The 18,124-nt window shown below is 44.0% G+C and overlaps 3 protein-coding genes across 3 annotated transcripts; all 3 read right to left on the bottom strand.

Moving 5' to 3' along the window:
* Positions 1-2,931: 2,931 nt before the first annotated feature.
* Positions 2,932-7,346, bottom strand: LOC129601675 (uncharacterized). Its single transcript, XM_055500533.1, has 7 exons — positions 6,884-7,346; positions 6,121-6,264; positions 5,033-5,139; positions 4,505-4,808; positions 4,324-4,440; positions 3,434-3,813; positions 2,932-3,365 (listed from the first exon to the last, which is right to left on the bottom strand). Exons 1-7 carry the CDS (start codon positions 7,082-7,084, stop codon positions 3,080-3,082), a joined length of 1,539 nt encoding a protein of 512 aa, XP_055356508.1. The 5' UTR covers positions 7,085-7,346; the 3' UTR covers positions 2,932-3,079.
* Positions 7,347-8,040: 694 nt separating this feature from the next.
* On the bottom strand, positions 8,041-11,754 carry LOC129601674 (SET and MYND domain-containing protein DDB_G0292140-like). Its single transcript, XM_055500532.1, has 7 exons — positions 11,473-11,754; positions 11,037-11,237; positions 10,809-10,918; positions 9,622-9,925; positions 9,444-9,560; positions 8,780-9,156; positions 8,041-8,326 (listed from the first exon to the last, which is right to left on the bottom strand). Exons 1-7 carry the CDS (start codon positions 11,647-11,649, stop codon positions 8,041-8,043), a joined length of 1,572 nt encoding a protein of 523 aa, XP_055356507.1. The 5' UTR covers positions 11,650-11,754.
* A 1,178-nt stretch (positions 11,755-12,932) lies between these two features.
* LOC129601676 (uncharacterized) lies at positions 12,933-17,774 on the bottom strand. Its single transcript, XM_055500534.1, has 8 exons — positions 17,601-17,774; positions 16,865-17,370; positions 14,683-14,886; positions 14,464-14,573; positions 13,967-14,270; positions 13,795-13,911; positions 13,395-13,649; positions 12,933-13,325 (listed from the first exon to the last, which is right to left on the bottom strand). Exons 2-8 carry the CDS (start codon positions 17,048-17,050, stop codon positions 13,236-13,238), a joined length of 1,266 nt encoding a protein of 421 aa, XP_055356509.1. The 5' UTR covers positions 17,051-17,370; positions 17,601-17,774; the 3' UTR covers positions 12,933-13,235.
* Between the last annotated feature and the right edge of the window lie 350 nt (positions 17,775-18,124).

Genomic DNA, 18,124 nt, shown 5'->3' with positions numbered 1-18,124 from the left:
CTGTCAGTATCTTTATTAACACAAAAAAGATGATAATAATGTGACAATTTTTCGATAAACTGTGAGTTAACAATAATCACTCCACTGCCACACGATACGCCACTAAACCAGTGAACAACGAAGAGGCGTGAATAGTGTAGTCGTTGATGCAGTAGCCCCGCTCAAATAACTGGGACTGTGCTGACTGTCGGTAGTTATGCCCGTCCCGTAGACTGTTGTTTGGACGCCCAGGGTGCAGGCTAACGCCGTGGTTGCAGTAGCTGTAACAGTAATGTCGAAACATGGAGAATTTCCCGATGTGCTAGCCGTGATGGTAATGGGAGGCACTCCCGCGCAGAAGGTCTTCACGGTCGGTGTGTAGGTGGCTACAGAAGGAACGGCATCAGTGGATACCGCCTCGTATAACGTCAAAGTGTTTAGTTCGCAAAATGCGGCTATTGCAGTGTACGTCACCGTAACCGTTGCAGTAACGCAGGGAATGGCGGTGCTGCTTGCTCTGGAGCATGTGCGAACGGTACGGGTGGAGACCAGCGTGCTGGCACTGCAGACACTCGGTAGCGTTGTGGGGCTAGGACGAATGGTCGTGGTTACAGAGGCGCCTCCGTGTTGCCCTTTCCAGCGGACTGGACCGTATCCGGCTCCGGGGCTGTCCTCGTATGGTAGGACGTAGGGGGCGTTCTGGGGAATCTTCGGCGGATTGCGGACAAGCTGTCGGTTCGGGCTGTAGACAGGAGGGACACGACCGCCGCTCAGTTGCAGACTTGGTTGGATGTAGTACGCATCCGGTTCGCCGCGGTACGCTTTCACCATCACCACGCTCTGCAAGAAAAATTCTTCCTTACTGGTGGCTTTTACAAGCATTGCTTCTGCGTTTTCGTACATACAAGACACGTCGGTTATGGGACGATCAGACGATGGAAGGTTTGATGTTGTAAAAATGTTGATGTTTTCAGTTATTACAAAATTACATTATACCTCAGGTGAAATAAAATACCCACGTAAGCGATTGCATTAGTAAGGGTACAAAGCAAACATTATTGTTTATGAAAAGTATGCCTTCACTTAAGAAAGTGTATTTCGGAAGGAAGTAATGGTATTTTTTAGCATGATTACAGCATTTACAGTACATGAACCAGTACAGCACTTACCTGTAGCACCGGCAACTAATATGTTCGGAATTATTTTAGAATTACTAAATCGAGAAAATTTCGAAATCTATAGAAAAATAAGAATCAAAAACGAGCTTCTTTTGAAAGGGATTGCGAATTCGCAATCCTAATGTCTTGAAGCAAATCTTTAGGGAAAATAAATCATGTCTTGACGAAACGGTTTAGTTTCACAAAGGATACACTGGTACTCATCGGCATAATAATACAGCTGCACTTTATTTAGCACGCTGTTGATATAGTTTAAAATGCAAGCATTAAAAACCGCATCGTTTGTTGAATAAAAGCAATTATAGCTGGATGCTATAATTCATAATATTTTTTTGTATGGATTTTAATTATGTGCATGAGACATGTTTGAATTGCACGTAATATTTGAGCGTTGTACCTATGTCCCTATGGCTTACCAGAAACAGGCATACGACCACATTTGTCAAGTTCAAAGCAAGGATCATTTTGCAACACATCGAATTATTACACGATTAAATTCGAAAAATTTTAGAATCTTAATGAGACGCGCAACTTGTGTGCCGATAAAAAGCGAAACGTAGAATGTTTTTTGCCACTTGAACGCATGGATGGAGCATATGCAACGATTAAGATAATTTTTACAGGAAATTATTACAAGCATGACAAACGATTGCATAAAGTACCGCTGTTAAACGACTAACTCTTACGGTAATACTTGGCCAACGGACGACAAAAAGGGGACCAGTGGCAGCTGTAACAAGTACAAAACATTACAAAAAAGCCCAAAAAAGAGCAACGCACAGGGAAAATAATGTAGGCCTTTATCCCGTTCTTTTTTTAATATTAGCTGTTTTCTTCCAAAGAAAAGCAGGACATGAGCAGTACTCAGATCGCTGATTGTGCTCGTATATTATCCGAGGTGCATCGTTCGTGGGATTTCGATCAAGTCATGGTGTCGTAATGTGCATACTGCAGCATACACATGCTTGTATAAACGTATTCCAAATAGCGCCCATTCGACATATTATTTTTTTCGACATATTTTTTCGCCCATATTATTTTAAAGCTGTTGCTACATAACTGCAGCAACGGCGCTTTAGACTGATTGGCTTCAGCTGCGGACAGCTAACATATCGAGTTGTTTTCTTGCAGAAATGGCGACTAACGGTTACGTATTAATACCACTGCGAGCCTAATATTATAATTAACGACAAGTCATTAAGCAATATCCATACTCCAAATTTTCTGGAAGGAAGGTCGCTGGTACATACATGCCAGACGAACATTTACTGCTTAAATGCGGTAACTCTACAGCATGGAATTCATGGGTACAGTACCAAATATTAAGTTCAGCACTAAATTTACGCTACGCTCGAAAGCAAGGTGCACCACGCCTCGCTTTACAAGTTGCAATTAAGACTTTTTAAAAAAAAAAACAATTTAATTCTTTTGATCGACTTTCAAGCAGATTTCGTGGCAGGCATTCGCTTTTTGTACTGACTGCGAACATCGGATGCACTGGCTTTGAAGCGTGCCGGCGTTAAGCGCTGCTAAAATCTGCGGTAATTAACTACGCAGCTGAATTAAAAAGGTTTCTTGTTACTGGGAAAATTAAGCTAGCACTTTTTGAAAATATCACAAGTATTCTTGAGTCTGAAGGTCAGGACCGTCCGTCTTCCGTGCTCCATCCCATCGACGTTGAAACAATAAAGCACGCCTTCCATTCTGTACGCATTTTGGAAAAAGTGGTTGTAAAGAACTGTTTTACTTGCTTCTGAAATAACGGTTAGGCATCTGCGTATCAGTGTAAAATTAAAGAAGCAAGTTCTATTAGACCACGAGAAAAAAAATTCAATAACATTGAAACGATTTATCCACGGTGAGAAACATGGTGTTAAGTGTTAACCACACTACGAAGACCTTGCTAAAGGACTGAACAATGTTCAGTCGTTCGCATATTTCACTGCCCGTAGAACGTCCTTCGCTTCGCGGATCTTCAGCTCCATACACATAGCGAACTTGCACAGCTGGCCGAATAACTTCAGGTTAATCTCCGACGACTCTTGTAAATACTCGATTCCATGTCCGAGAACTTCAGTGATGAGGCTAGCTGTCAATTTGGAGACACCCCGTGGATAATTCATCATACGATGCACCCACTTAACCGCAAAGTCCCCAGCAAAACCCAGAAACTGCGCCCGGATCACATGATATTTGGGGAAGATATGTCTGAAAACAAAAAATTAAAAGCTGGCTTAATTAAGCCAAAAACGCGTTGATGCGTCAATTATACCTACCGGATGCACAGCATACAGTCCTGATACAGCGCCCAGGCTTCCTCGAAGCGGTTCTGTTCTTCGTAGACGTCTGTCACGATCCAGCCGCAGACCATGCGCAGAAGGGCTCCCGGATGCAGGATGTCCAGTTTGTTCAGTTCTTCGATAAGGTAAGCTTTCATATGCATAACCAGTCCGGGCAGGGTATCGTGGTCCGTTAGGTCGGCGGTGAGGGCCAACTGGAAGACCGGCTCGTGCTTCTTCATGAAACGGCGCAACGCCCGCAGCCGCGGTTCGTTAATAGCGCCACACTGTGGACAGGGTAGCAGTGCGCGTTCGTCGCTCGGTATGCGCTCTGGGCAGTAGTTAGTGATACATTTCAGCGGATTAATTTCGGCATCCTGCAAAGATACGCAGTCGTGATGTTAGTAGGGCATTTATTGTACACACAAACTAAATTATTTTAGAAAGAAACCAAAAAAAGCTATGTCAAAGCATCTTTTGTTCTTAAAGAAAGCTTTTGTTAACAAAACGGAATTTTCTAGTTTTAAAACATTTATCGGACTTCGTATTTAGTTATTAAACTTTTCTATTTATTAAAGTGCTTTTTAAAGTCTACTACTTACAGCTTATTTGGATTTTTGTGCTGCTCGTTACTGTAATAAATACTTCACTTGGAATTTTTGTCTTAAATATGAACACTGGTTAAAAATTTTATGTGCAGCGCTTAATATGAACACTGGTTAAAAATTTTATGTGCAGCGCTTCCTTATAAATTTACCAACAAATCCAACCTGAGGTGCGACTTGTAGTGGCGTCTTTATGAAATTATTGTCAAATGATTATTGTCAACAAATTTGTTGAAAATAACCTAGTAAACTGTGCAAAATTATTCAAGTATCAAAACTTACATATTCCGGTGTGCATTTGCGGCAACCGCACACGCGCCTGTGCTTCCTTTGAAAGTACTCGCGGCGCTGTTTAGCCGGCAGCAGGAATTCGAACGACATGGAGTCGCACCATTTTATCTGAAAGGGAAGTTTGAAAATAATGCGCCATGAAGAAACGAACACATGAAGTAAAAAATCGTACATCTGTCAACCCGCTGTAGCCAGGAATATCATCCAGAGCCACCACACGCATTGTTTTGCCCGGGAAGACCACCATGGCGTTGTAGTCCAGGCACACCAGCGTCCCGTCGTTATCTCCGATTCCCAAGAACAATGCACTGCCGTAGATGCTCGGACCCTTGCCTTCGCTGTTGTAGTCGGCGAGCGGAAACATGTTCTTCATGACGCGCAGTTGGATGTCCTCGAGATCCATTTCCGCAGGTCGATCCGCCGCTTTCGGATACACCGCCGCCAAGAGGCCCTGGTAGAAGGGCTTTCTCAAGAACCTAACAATACACGCAAGTCGAACCGTAATATAATTGTTGCACAAAAATGCAGCTGCCAAATAAATCAAGTGGCGCCAACGATGTGGGTTTTCGGAACAGCGGATATGATCTTACCTACTGAACGGCCCGCACTTTGACAAACACTCTGAATTTACCAGAGATTTCGTAATGCCTATAGGCCAAGGGCGCGCACTGAGCATTAGACGGTACGGCATACGACTTACTCCGTGATTTTTTTCCCCTTCAAAAACAGATTAGTGTCGAACGACATTAGGATTTCTTTGGCTGATCGCTTGCCATTCAGTCCCGGAAAACGGTCCATGACGGATTTCTACACATAAAGCAGATAAATGTAAAATGAAGTGCCAGAAAATTCACATATCACTGGAAGTCTGGAATGAAGTGATATTGTAGCGTTAAGAAATTAGAATGTATGAGTACCCCCAGCAGGAGTATTAACTGACTCTCTTCTCTGTTTGTTGGATGTTGTGTTAATTAAGATCAGAATTTCAATTTTCATACATTTAAAGGTTTTTACCAATTGCAGCTCACGATCAGAATCCTCTTGAAATTAGTCTTGCTGTAATTAGCTCAAAATCCGGCTAATTAATTCTTGCTCCGGATATTCTACGCCTTCTGCGTTTCATGCCCGGCGCGCATGCGTCTCTTGCTTATCAGTTTCTTAGAAATTGCATTATCTACTCGATACTTCTATCCTTACTAAAATCTTGTAGTGCCTGAACCTTACGTTGCTTAACCGCCATGGGATGATGGTGCATCCCATCCGTTGTCACCCGTGTACATGTTCATTAGCTTCCGGTCAGCTTCGATGCCGACCGGGCCAGCCCTCTCCGCACTAAAAGCCGGCAGATGGTCGTAAGAGCATTTGCTTGAGAATTTCTGCTCGCAATTTTGCTACCATAACCAACCCACTGGAGCAGCATACTTTTCTAACACCGTACGTTATTGAAATAATAATCAATAATATTTTATTGGACTCAGCAGTAAATATTACCGTAATAATCGAATTGTACAACCACCACCCCCCCCCCGCACCGCAACTGCAAGCCCCTTATAGATAAGTAAAGCCCTGCAGAAGATCGAAAATTATTGCAACTATATTAAATCTTTCCACGAGCAATTTTCAGACTTTAAAAACTCATTCATTTTCTGTCGCCCAAGAGTTACTTCGAAATACTGGCGCCATCACCGTGAAGGGCTTTTCAAATATTTGTGACCCAGAGCTACTAAATCGATAATTTTGCATGACTACACCGGCGAGATAATAAAGATCGCTAACGCTACGTATCACCTGCATCTTGTTGTGGATCTTGAGCGTCAGAATGGTGGCGACGAAAAACGAATCGTCTGGTTTGCGCGCTGCCTGCTGTCGGTAATCGGTGATGCGCTTCATCAGTGTGCACTCCGATTGATGCTCCAACTTCCAGTCAGCAGTCTGCGAACAACAGTACAACGGTTAGCAAAAATTTATCCTTCACAACATGAACTGAGTCACTCGGAAGTCTGAACCACCCTTAATCATAATGGTGGCCGAAATGAATTTACGCGGTTGAAAACCAGACCAAAGCCTTTTCTGAGTCCGCACGAAGCGCTGCTGATTATTCTCGCATGCGCATACGGTTATGAATTATGACTGAAAAATCAAAGGCGATTTCGAAATAATTCGAAATTGTTCTTTATTTTGTCATTTCGTAGACAAATTAGCACAAATCATGGGTGCTTTTGTAGTTTTACTTTTAAATGAATCAATTCTGATCACGCTATAAGCTATTTGAGTTAATCCGAGATTTTCCCGACTGAGAATGACTTCGATTAAATTTTATTTTATTTAAAAACTACAAAACTTCCCCTTTCGAACGGTTTCAAACGCACAAAGTTCCGCTCGATTTTGAAATGATTTTATTTTGAAGAATGAAATATTTGAAAATTTGATTCCAACCCTCCTTGCAATGCAATCGAAGAGCCAAGCGCAAAGCTCTCGGCGAGCCATCGCACCGCTTGTTACGGTTCGCGAATACTATTTCAGCGCTTCATCTTCAATCGTTTAAAAATACCTGACAGCGTTGACTGCAGTAGCGATGAATTTGGCATCCCAGACAGGGCAGTACGTCTGGCGACCTCAGAGATAACGGATGGAAACACCCAGCGCAGTACTCCTTGTAACTGTCCCACTGGAAGACCCAAACCCAGGGATCACGCTCCATGATCACATCGCCGGCCGCCACCACTTTATCCTCGCGCGATTTCCCGTTCATCGTACCGCTTTGTTAGATGGGATTGGGAAATTGGGAGAGTCGGTCAACGGCCACCACCAAGAAGAATGCAATCTCGGGCTAACAATTTACTGGATATTTCCGAAAAATGAAGAACTCGCGGCCCAACATACACGGTCCATGCAAATCGCAAAAGTAACTCACAAATGAGTATGGCTAGCTGTTGGGCGAAATTTGATTCTAAACCTATTGCGTGTAGTATCCGTGTGCGTTGTTCTAAAGCACAAAACTCCTATCAGGCAACTGAGGCAAGTGAACTCTGGCATCGACGATTCGACAGCGCCGCAGCGGGCATGTTTCATCGTCCGCACGTCTTGGAATACGAACGGAACCCAGCCCACAAGGCGGCTGTCCGTTACAGCTAGACGCTAGTCAGCAACTATTGTAAGTACTAGTACTTCATACATTTCTTTTCCTTTATAGTGCTTTGCCGGGTTTTTTCAAGTATGAGAACGCTTCTTTGACCTTATTATTTTGTAAAGATGAGTTGTAATGTCCCTTCTCACCCTTACGAAGAAATAAAATCCCTGGGCCACTAATTAGTAAAACACGAAAACTGCGTACTCGTACCAAATGCACTCGTACGAAATGTGAGCATAGTGCAGGGTTGAAAGGAATTCTTGTTCCGAACCTCAGAACCTGCCTCAACTGTAGTTGCGCTATTCAAAACGATATCCAAAAACCATTTTTATTGTTCGCCCAGGTTTCGTGTTAAAGAACAGTATTATGAAAATTTAATGGAGAACGTTAGCCATACAGTACGAGTTGGTGCAGTATCAGAAGGTAACACACATTAATACAAACATTTCTGAACAAGTCTTCAACTGGAGTCTAAGGCAACGTAAACAGTTTCTCTTAAAAAATGTTATACCAGAACACAGCTCAGCAAAACCTTCGCCTGTCCCGTGCCAGTTTAAGGGCGCAGGTGCACTCAAAATTTACTCATTATCATGTTCCACTGTCCGTAAAATTTCCTGCGCTTCGCAGATTCTCATCTCTCCACCGAGTGCGAACAAACACGCCCGTCCGAATAACTTAAAGTAGATGTTTGCCGACTCCTTCAGATAACCGCTACCCCATTCGACGAGTTCACGGATGAGGGCGGTCGTTGTAACAGACTTCTTCGGAGGATCGTTCGCCATTCGTTCTGCCCAGGTAATCGCAAACTGGCCAGCAAAAGCTAGAAACTGGGCTCGGACAACATGGTACTTGGGGAAGATTTGTCTGTAACAGTACAAACACGTGCAATGTAACAAAAAATGAAAGCGGAAACCACTGGCCAGTCGGTTCCGGGTTAACTGTACTGGAACCCTGCACACAATGAGTGAAATTTTCGATGGTTCAAACTCGCGTACATACGTTGTACGAGGCTACAAGCTCGATTCGGTTCACAGACACGGCTTGCACCGGCATGTACATAGAGTACGGCCTACCGGTTTCAAGGATGCTGGGTTGTAGCGCATCATACGCAAACGAACGCTTGCCTGTTCGATCCTTTTGCTGTCGATTTATGCGTACCGGAAATTTATTTTGCACACTGTTTTTTTTCGATTTTAATATTACTCTGCGAACACCCTTTGCTCTCATACAGCGTGAACGGAAAGATGGTGTAGCTAGACTTTTTTTAACAGAATACGTACTTGATTGAGAGAAGTGCCCTAATGCGCATATACCTACCGGGTGCATAGCATACAGTCCTGATACAGCGTCCAAGCTTCCTCAAAGCGCTTCTGCTCTTCGTACACATCCGTCACAATCCAACCGCACACCATGCGCAAATGCGCTCCCGGTTGTAGGATGTCCAGCTTATTCAGCTCTTCGATAATGGCCATTTTCTGATGCTTTAAACCTCCTTGCGACGGCTGCGTTCCCAACTGCATGGCAGTATCCCGCTTGAAATCCGTTTCATGCTTTTCCATGAAACGGCGCAGCGCTTGCAGACGGGGTTCATTAAGGGCGCCACACTGTGCACACGGCAACAGGGCGCGTTCGTCACTCGGGATGCGCTCTGGGCAGCCTTGGCTGACACATTTCAGCGGGTTGATTTCCGCATCCTCCACAAATAACAGTTAATTAGTTACAAAAGTGCGAAGTAATTTATTTGATTGCAATGGTGAGTGAAAACAGATCATTTTCATTCATCTGTTTACTCTTCAATAAATTATATAATTTTTCACGAAATCCGAATTCAAAACGAGAGCAGTTTGTTCTGGATGAAGTGATGCTGCAATCGAACATTTACTTTAATTTGGCGAACAACTTCATGACTTATTTTTCAAAAAAAATTCAGTATCGAACAAGGAAGAAGGAACACCGGAATTTCAACGCCGAAAATTCTTACAAATTGGTCCGTGCATTTGCGACAACCGCATTCGCGTCCGTACTTTTGTTGGAAATATTCGCGCCGCTGTTTCACAGGGTGCATCATGTCATGCGAAGAAGGTTCGAACAAGCGTATCTGTGAAAGCAGAGCGAATACTAATAGCGCAGCAATATGAGAATGTAATTTCTCGCTGTACATCTTTCCATCCGCGGTAGTTCGGAATGTCATCGATGGCCACCAGTCGCAGCATCTTTCCCGGAAAAATGGCCATGGTGTTGTAATCCAAACACACCGTCAGGGACTGGCTTTTTTTCATAGCCAAAAACACTCCAGCACCATACTGTTGCGGACCGGTACCCTCACGGTTATGGTCCCACACTGGATGGACGTTCTGCGAGACGCGTATCAAGATATCAGCGCATTCTTCTTCAGTTGGTCGATCGGCATCCTTCGCATATATGGCCAATAGGAAGTTTTTAAAAGTCACGGATTTCGTAAACCTGATACAAAGATCAAAGTTCACAGAAATGAATTAATTGGTGACCTTTCATAACAAAAACTTCGCTTATACTTAATTGTGAAGCATAAACAGTAATAAACTCAGAAAAAAAAATGAACTACAGACGATGTATAGCAAAACCGGGTCAACCCCGTAACAAATTATACAATTTCGATTTTCAACAACTTCGATTTGGTTTGATATTTACCTGACAGCGCTGAGTGCATCGAAGCAAGTCAAAAAGCATTTTGTGTGATTAATTGCTATAAACGTAAAGCGCCGCAAAGGAGTGGTGCCGGTGAATGTATACAATAAACTGTAAACTTAAGTTGTGCAGAATTAGAGCAGAAATGAAGAATTGTCGTATTTTACGCAAAACGTGTTTTAAATACCGTGAATCCCGATATCAGCGCCCCGTCCCGAAAGGTCACGAAATAGTAGAAGCCCTCGCCCACCCCCCCCCCCCCGAATCTGTCGGCCCGGCGAGTCTAATCAGTTCCGGCGCTACGCTTTCTCCCTCTGTTGTCCACATAGTCCGAATGCCGTGAATGTTACATCTTCCTAACTTGTAAGTTAGGTAAACCTCCCTTGTGCACGACGTCTTAGCCACTAAATGCCATGACTGCCAAATTAGTCCTTTATTGTTGATAAATATGGTATATGGACTGGCGTTTCTTACAACGGATGTCGGATGGTATCATATTTCAGATGAACTTGTACATAAATTTTGCAATCGACAGCTCTACACTATGAAATTTATTTAATTTTGGAAATTCTGTATTTTTATATTTTCATGTCGTGTCATGAAAGTTATCCGTTTAAACTTATAAAATTAGTTTACTACGCATTTTATTATGTGGCACCACGGAAGTTGCATTACGTACTTGATGATTTTCTGTGCTTCACTCGTAGAGCGATCGGCGTCGAATGACTGGATAATTTCTTTGGCAGATCGCTTGCCGTCCAGTGCAGGGATCGAGTCCATAATGGACTTCTGCAAGGGGAGGGTACAAATAAGCGCGCTCAGATTTAATATATGAATATAAAAAAATGTTAATCTGTAAAATTAAATGACCTGGAAACTGTAAAGCTGTGCTTATACTTGCGCTAACCTGGATTTTGTTGTGGACTTTCAGCGTCAAAAGAACGCCTACAGCGAACACCGTATTGTCGATCTGGTGTGGTCCATGCATGGCGGGTCGATCTTGAGAAAGTTTCTCCAGCTCCGGGTGGCATACCACTTGCTGTCGATAATCGGTGAGCTGCTTCATCAATGCGCACTCGAAACTATGCTCCACTTTCCAGTCAGCATTCTGCATGGATTAATTGTATAAAAAATTAAATTACGATATATTACGCTCGAAAAAATAGACAACTTATTATTTGATAAACTTGTTTACATTTGACAACTTGTTATTTGATAAACTCGCGCCGCTCGAGAACATAGATAATTCGTCGTTAATTCAGATCACTCAGAAAAATCGAAAGGTCATTCAAAACATCACGCACCCTGCGGAGGAATCAAGCGAACCAAAATTACCTACACACCTGACACTGTTCGCTGCAGTAACGATGGGTACGACATCCTGGGCATGACAGCGGACTGTGAGATACGATCTCCAAAGGAAAGAAACATCCAGCACAGATGGTGGAATATTTGCTCCACTGGAAGGCCCACACCCATGGATCCCGTTCCAGAATGATGTCGCCGGCTGCCACGTTCATCCTGTTTCCGTATGACGGGTCGCGGAGAATACAATATTTAATCTTAAGCAGCGGTGCAAAAGCAAACCATAGAAGAAACTAAATTTATGCTTTAGTTAATTTATATTTCTCAATGAACGTCCGGTCTTGACGAAATGCCGGACACTGCAAGCCTACAGCGAAAGGTTCAGAAAGTGATCTGCCTGTCTAAGAGGGGAAAGAATGATCGCTTCGTAGAATGAGTTACCATGAATTTAGAACCATGAATAAGTTACCATAAAATTAGATAGAGATCTCGCTTACTGCTCACCGTCGGTTAAAGGACGATTTGCTTGCTAATCGATGCGAAATTTGGTAGACGCAATCATTTGAATTCTCTCTCTAGACTGGACTATTGTATTCACATCCTTGTCTTGATCTATTTGCATTCGCGCTGGCTATCCATCAGCTAAAACTGTCAAACGCTGGCAACTGCATTGATCTTGCTTTCGGTTGGCAGTTTTCTCCGGCCTGATTATATAATTTATATCAATTGACCAATCGCTCATTGTTTTAACCTCCCACGGTCCCACCTACCCTACACGTTGGCAAGCTGTCTTTAAATGTTTTCTCCTTTAAGCAGCTACAGAAAACGGCCACAAATGGGATTGGAAACTCGTCGCCGGAAGGTCCGCCTGCTCCGATTTCGATTTCGCATATGCCCAGTTATGCCGACCTGTTCGCTCTCCAAAACCCGCAACAGTGCAACACCGCAGTCGTTCCTCTCAACCGCTTCCGTCCACAACGAACAACAACACCGTAGCTTGCCGAATTTAATGCGGCGTTAGCGATGGATATGCGAAACTCTTCATTAGAGTGTTTTTTTCGCATGCTCTGTAAGGTGACAGCGGTCCGATCGTTGATACCGTACGCGTACTTACGCAGCATCGCACTTAATAATGCAATACTTGGTAGGACGTCCAAAACAAAACGTTTTTTCCATGTGATTATCGTGAGCGAGAATATTGTCACAGGTTACACAACGTTGGAATTTATTGAATGCTTTAACGAGCTATGCATACTGAAGTACAAAGTACGTATTGTGACTACAGATGTATGTGCTGCCTCGTCACAAGTGATGCGGCTGATGCCCACATTTACTTTATATAACTTCGAGACCGCACAAGAAGAGGGGCAGTTTTCTTGGTTTTTAATTGGTATGGTCTGACAAATTTTTGTTTTATATTTCGATTCAGTCGTCAAACTCTCAGCAAATTTAAATTACTAGTTTTAGTCACGCCTCTAAAATATGCGGCATGGATTCGCGACAGCGCTTTCCAGCCGTTTAGCAACTGAAATAACAACAGAGTGTGATCATGGGACGGTGAATTCAGGAGGAAGGCCGATCGATATCTTTGGCGGTGTCGGAGATTCAATCATGATCATACTTCAGTGCCCGTAACATTTCCTTCGCTTCGCGGATTTTTATCTGCCAGCAAATGGCATATCTACAGAGGTGCCCAAATAGCTTCAGGTAGATCGCCGCCGACTCGCTTAAGTAATCAATCCCCCATCCGAGAACTTCGATGATAAAGGCCTTCGTCGTTGTAGATTTTTCTCGTGGATCATCAGCCATGCGTTCCGCCCATTTTGTCGCAAATTGACCAGCAAAGGCTTGGAACTGGGCCCGAGTAACGTGATACTTGGAGAATATTTCCCTGTAGAAAAACAACTTAAAAACCCGATGCGACACGTAAGTGAGAAACCCCTTGTCGCATTGGACTTACCGGGTGCAAAGTATGCAGTTTTGATATAGATCCCAGGCTTCCCCAAAACGCTTCTGTTCTTCGTACACATCCGTCACCACCCAGCCACAGACCAATCCCAAAGGGGAACCCGGATGTAAAATGTCCAACTGGGTCAGCTCTTCGATGATGGCCACCTTTTGATGTTTTAGATTTCGGTGTAGGTGTTTGTTCGATAATAAGTCCGCGGTGACGCTCAGCTGAAACGCCGTGTCGTGCTTTTCCTTGAAGCGACGCCTAGTTTAACAGAAGTAAACGGAAACTGGAGTTTCCAATAAATAAGACATGCGTATCGAAGTCTGCGCTTTTTCATACGGCTAAAGCAGTTTTTAAGATAAAATCAAAGTTGCAACAGTGCAGAAGTACAACAAAGAATTCGTACAAACTCATCCGTGCATTTGCGGCAGCCGCAGACGCGTCCGTATTTTCGCTGGAAGTAATCTCGCCGCTGTTTCACAGGCAGCTGCGTTGCATCACATCTGGGATCGCACCACCGTGCCTACAAAAAAAGTTCGTCAGCACGAAAATGGAAAAGAAAAACGGGCAATAGTTACATCGCTCGGTCCACGGTAGTCCGGAATATCATCGATCGCTACCAATCGCAGCGTCTTTCCCGGTAAGATGGCCATGGCGTTGTAATCCAGACACACTGGCATCGAATGACTTTTCTCAATGCCCAAAAACATTCCGGTGCCGTACTGCTGCGGTCCGAGACCACCGCTGTTATGGTCCCAAACCGGATGCGCGTTGTGTAGAACGCGTAGCAGAATGTCAGCGGATTCGTCCTCCGCCGGTCGATCGGTAAGTTTCGGGTATATAGCCGTCAAGAGCCCTTTAAAGGTCTTCGATTTTATAAACCTGGGGAACAGCAGACACTGGGTTATCATTTGCATAGATCTAAAATGGAACAGCAGCCGCAGCACTGTGGCGCCGCGCTGCCGTATACCGGCTTTCTAGAGCAATACCATTCTGTCATAATTCTTAGTCTTACTGGCGTAAAAACAAGACAGAAAATGTCTTATGGAGGCAATGACATAAACACGAATCTTACTCAGGGTTTTGTTGCGCTTGGCTGGATGACCGATCAGCGTCGAATAACTGAATAATTTCCCTTGCCGATCGTTTGCCGTCCAATCCGGGAACCCGGTCCGTGATGGACTTCTGCAGGAGATGATAATACACGGTTGCGTTTGTTAGTCAAAAAGCCGGTGTTGTAAGAGTGAGCGTGGTACTAAATAAAATTTTGAACGGCTACATATATATGTATTACCTGGATTTTGTTGTGGACTTTCAGTGCCAGGATAATGGCTACGGAAAACAGTAGCGCATTGCCACCCTGTGGTTGTCCGGTATTATTGCGTGGGTCTTGGAATATTTTCTGCAGTTCTGGTTGTTGTACCAGTTGCTGCCGATAATCGGCCAGACGCTTCATTAACGTGCACTCGAATTTATGTTCCATTTTCCAATCAGTATTCTGCATAATAACAATTGCTGGTTAAAAAAAGGACAGGTCTACGCGCGGGAATACTCACGCGCGTAGCACTTTGTCTACGCGCGAGAGCTCCTGCGCGTAGTGTACGCGCGAGAGCTCTCGCCGGTAGTAAAAAGTGTACAGAATCAGCTACGCGCGATAGATTTCGTTCCTTTTTATGCGGACAGAAGAAGCAGTAATCTACGAAGCAATACTAAATTACAATTTTGATGCAGCAGCAGCACGGATATTGATTTTCAATCACAATTCAAATTTAAATAACAGTGTGTCTTCGCTTAGCCGGCAGCTTTACTGCTTTCTCCAACGCTTCGGCATCTTTTCCGGAAACGCGAATGCTTTGAAAGGTGATCACCGTCTTTGTACGGGCGTTTCGTCCCTGAGCTCTACAGTGGTGTCTACGGGCTGTCTACAGATGACTACCGGTCTATACAAGCAGTGCATCCAGCTGGATCCAGATAGGGCTGCCTGTATACAGCGGTAGACAGCCGTAGACCACCTGTATACATCATAAGAAACCAGGTGACTACCGATAGGTCTACAGGGGGTCTACAGCATCTATACAGATTTCTACTGTGACTACAAGGAGAGAAAAAACGGTTCACTTTTTTTCATTGGTACGAAACGTGCCACAGGTGAGCAGTAGATCCGTACGACGCCAGGTTTCATACAATCGTATAGCGCGCAGACATAGTGATTTACGCCGCTGAAAAGTGGCTGCGCAAAACATTGGTTATTTGGCTAGCAAAGAGCAATTTCCGCTGGCGAATCCAACCCTCCTCGCTGTGGGAAAGCTTCTCGCAAAAGATAAGTCCCAGCGACCAAACAGCCGGAGCGCCAGATCAGAGCCATAACGGTTTAGGTTTGAAATGTCTTCTTCTGCTACGGAAACGTCGTAGGTACCGGTTGGATCGTTTTGACGAAGTTGAACCAGGAACTGGATAAGAATCTCGTCCTGCCGACGTCCCTGTCGTTTTTCCTTGCGAATTTTTGTCCCTTGGTTGAATATGTCCTTTGTTATGACTGTCCCAAACATTCCCGTCGACCGACGCGTCGCGTTGATGGTGCCCGTGATGATCCAGGGCGGTACGCGATTGGTAAGGAGCTGTTCCATGGTGTCAACTTCTGTCGAGAACAGTCTTCTGTTTTCCGGGATGTGCTGGGCTACAATGCTTGAGAGCTCATGGTAATGATCCCCCGCGGCTGGCAGATGTACAATTTCCATCATACCGTTGACAAGCTTGAGATGAACGTATGCTTTGCAACCGCTTTTCAACGTCGTTGTGATGGACTTGTGGGTTATCTGCTCGTCTTTCCGGTGAGGACGATATTCGCCTCCCTTCTTGCAAATTAGTCGCGCGGAGTTGTATGGGAAAGTTGCGGATGAGTTTTCGATGTCCGGGCGTTTCCTCCTGGGTTTACGAAGACCTGATTGGTCAATTTGCCCCAGTCTTTGACAGCTTTTACAGCTGCTTCGTAGGAAATAAAGCGGTCGCCAGTTTTGAGCAGGGTCGAGTCCATTTCAGAGGAGTAAATAGTACAAAATTTACAACTATAACCGTTACAGTACGGTAATACGAAATTAAGCACAGTAATACGAAATTACAACGGCTAATACACAGTACCGGTATAATACACAGTTTTACGTCCTAGAAATTAAATTATCCGGACAATTGACGTTGGTTGTTATGGTACTGAATTTTGCTTGCCGCATTACTGTTTATTCACAAATCGATTATATTTTTCTGATTTCGCTAACTCGCGCGCGTAGTCATTTGACTGTGCGCGAGCGTTTCTCTCGCGCGTAGTCAAACCTCTACGCGCGCGATACTCTCGCGCGTAGCCATTTCGTTAAAAAAAATAATAGCTACCCAGGAATAAATACCCCAGGAAATTTGGAAACTTCAAGCGAAACGCATTGTCCTGGGGAACAACGCAGGTAAACGGGAAAAAAACGGCGTACCTTACAGCGTTCACTGCAGTAATGATGGGTATGACATCCTGAACAGGGCAGAGGACTGCGCGTGGCGAACTCCAAAGGAAGAAAACATCCGGCACAGAGAGTCGGATAAGTGTCCCACTGGAAGGCCCATACCCACGGATCCCGCTCCAGGATGGTGTCGCCGGCTTTCACCGATGTCCCACTCATAATAATGCTTTGTATGAATGCTCGCTGAAGGTATTATATTACATAGTGCAGAGCATAACCGTAGAGGAAATTCGGTACAATATTTATCTTCTGATAGAGAGCTCTGAATGCATAGATAAACGCACGTGCGGTTTTGGCGATATGTTTTTATAATACCGCCAACGATTCTCAATAATATGATCTCGGTGCAAAGGCGAATGCATAACCGCTTGCGTTTTTGTCATATGTACAAATGGTTCTGATCCGGATTCCGGAGTGTAAAAAGGCTTGTTGCGCCGGCCAGTAACCAACCTGATGTAATCCGTATCATCGCATTCAGCCTGCGCAACCAAACTACGACTTAAAGCACCGTGAATTCGTTTAGTGAGACATATTTGCCGTATTATTGTGCTGTACATTTACTACTTATCTTCCTAGTATTGGACCCGATACCAGGTCAAGTAAATAATTCTGTGCTCTCCATACAGCAATTACAATACAATACTGGAAATCGCTGCGTAAGCATGCAACCTTTTAAATACGCGTGACTGCACAACAGTCTTCAAATTACATGCAAAATTGCACCAATTTGCATCCTTTTCACGTATAAATCGGAGAGGCCGTCTTTCGCACAATTCAAGCAAATAAATATCCAAATACCTGGCTGGGGTTTTCATTTCACAAAATGCGGTAACATCACAGTTTCAAAACAACAAGTCAAAGAAACAAAATTTCATTTAACGGTGCCGCTCCTTCCCAATTATGTTCAGAACTGTAGACGCAGTAATTTCCAGCCAGCTTTATTTGTGCCTTAGGGTTGCCATAGAAACCACTAGAACTATGCCATTAAAAGTTTCACCATTAAAAATATTGACTCACGGTAGTGTCGGCCTCGGGTAGATGCTCTCTCGTGGTGACTGCATACGGCGATACACGGAGTATTTATAGGGGGATTGGATTCAATTTTTGTGACATTCCATTTCATTTCGCTGCATTTTTGTGACGAATTCAGAAATTAATTATTAATAAAATATAATAATACGCCGGCCCATCCCAACACTTCTTCTGTAATTACATCTGCAGCTAAATAGCGTG

This window comes from Paramacrobiotus metropolitanus, unplaced genomic scaffold (genome assembly GCF_019649055.1).
Source record: "Paramacrobiotus metropolitanus isolate TYO unplaced genomic scaffold, Prichtersi_v1.0 Parri_scaffold0000263, whole genome shotgun sequence".
Lineage (NCBI taxonomy): Eukaryota > Metazoa > Tardigrada > Eutardigrada > Parachela > Macrobiotidae > Paramacrobiotus > Paramacrobiotus metropolitanus.
This window is presented reverse-complemented; position numbering and strand designations above follow the sequence as displayed.

Bases quoted from the DNA above. Each gene is read 5' to 3' on its own strand.
- LOC129601675 (XM_055500533.1), bottom strand. From the start codon at position 7,084: ATGAACGGGAAATCGCGCGAGGATAAAGTGGTGGCGGCCGGCGATGTG. The intron at 6,265-6,883 runs GTATTTTTAAAC...TGTTGTTCGCAG, and splicing joins ACTGCAGTCAACGCTGTCAG to ACTGCTGACTGGAAGTTGGA. The intron at 4,809-5,032 runs GTAAGTCGTATG...GTGTATTGTTAG, and splicing joins AAGGGGAAAAAAATCACGGA to GTTCTTGAGAAAGCCCTTCT.
- LOC129601674 (XM_055500532.1), bottom strand. From the start codon at position 11,649: ATGAACGTGGCAGCCGGCGACATCATTCTGGAACGGGATCCATGGGTG. The intron at 9,561-9,621 runs GTACAGCGAGAA...CTGCTTTCACAG, and splicing joins ACTACCGCGGATGGAAAGAT to ATACGCTTGTTCGAACCTTC. The intron at 8,327-8,779 runs GTAGGTATATGC...GTACTGTTACAG, and splicing joins GACTGTATGCTATGCACCCG to ACAAATCTTCCCCAAGTACC.
- LOC129601676 (XM_055500534.1), bottom strand. From the start codon at position 17,050: ATGAGTGGGACATCGGTGAAAGCCGGCGACACCATCCTGGAGCGGGAT. The intron at 13,912-13,966 runs GTAACTATTGCC...CTTTTTTTGTAG, and splicing joins ACTACCGTGGACCGAGCGAT to GCACGGTGGTGCGATCCCAG. The intron at 13,326-13,394 runs GTAAGTCCAATG...GTTTTTCTACAG, and splicing joins AACTGCATACTTTGCACCCG to GGAAATATTCTCCAAGTATC.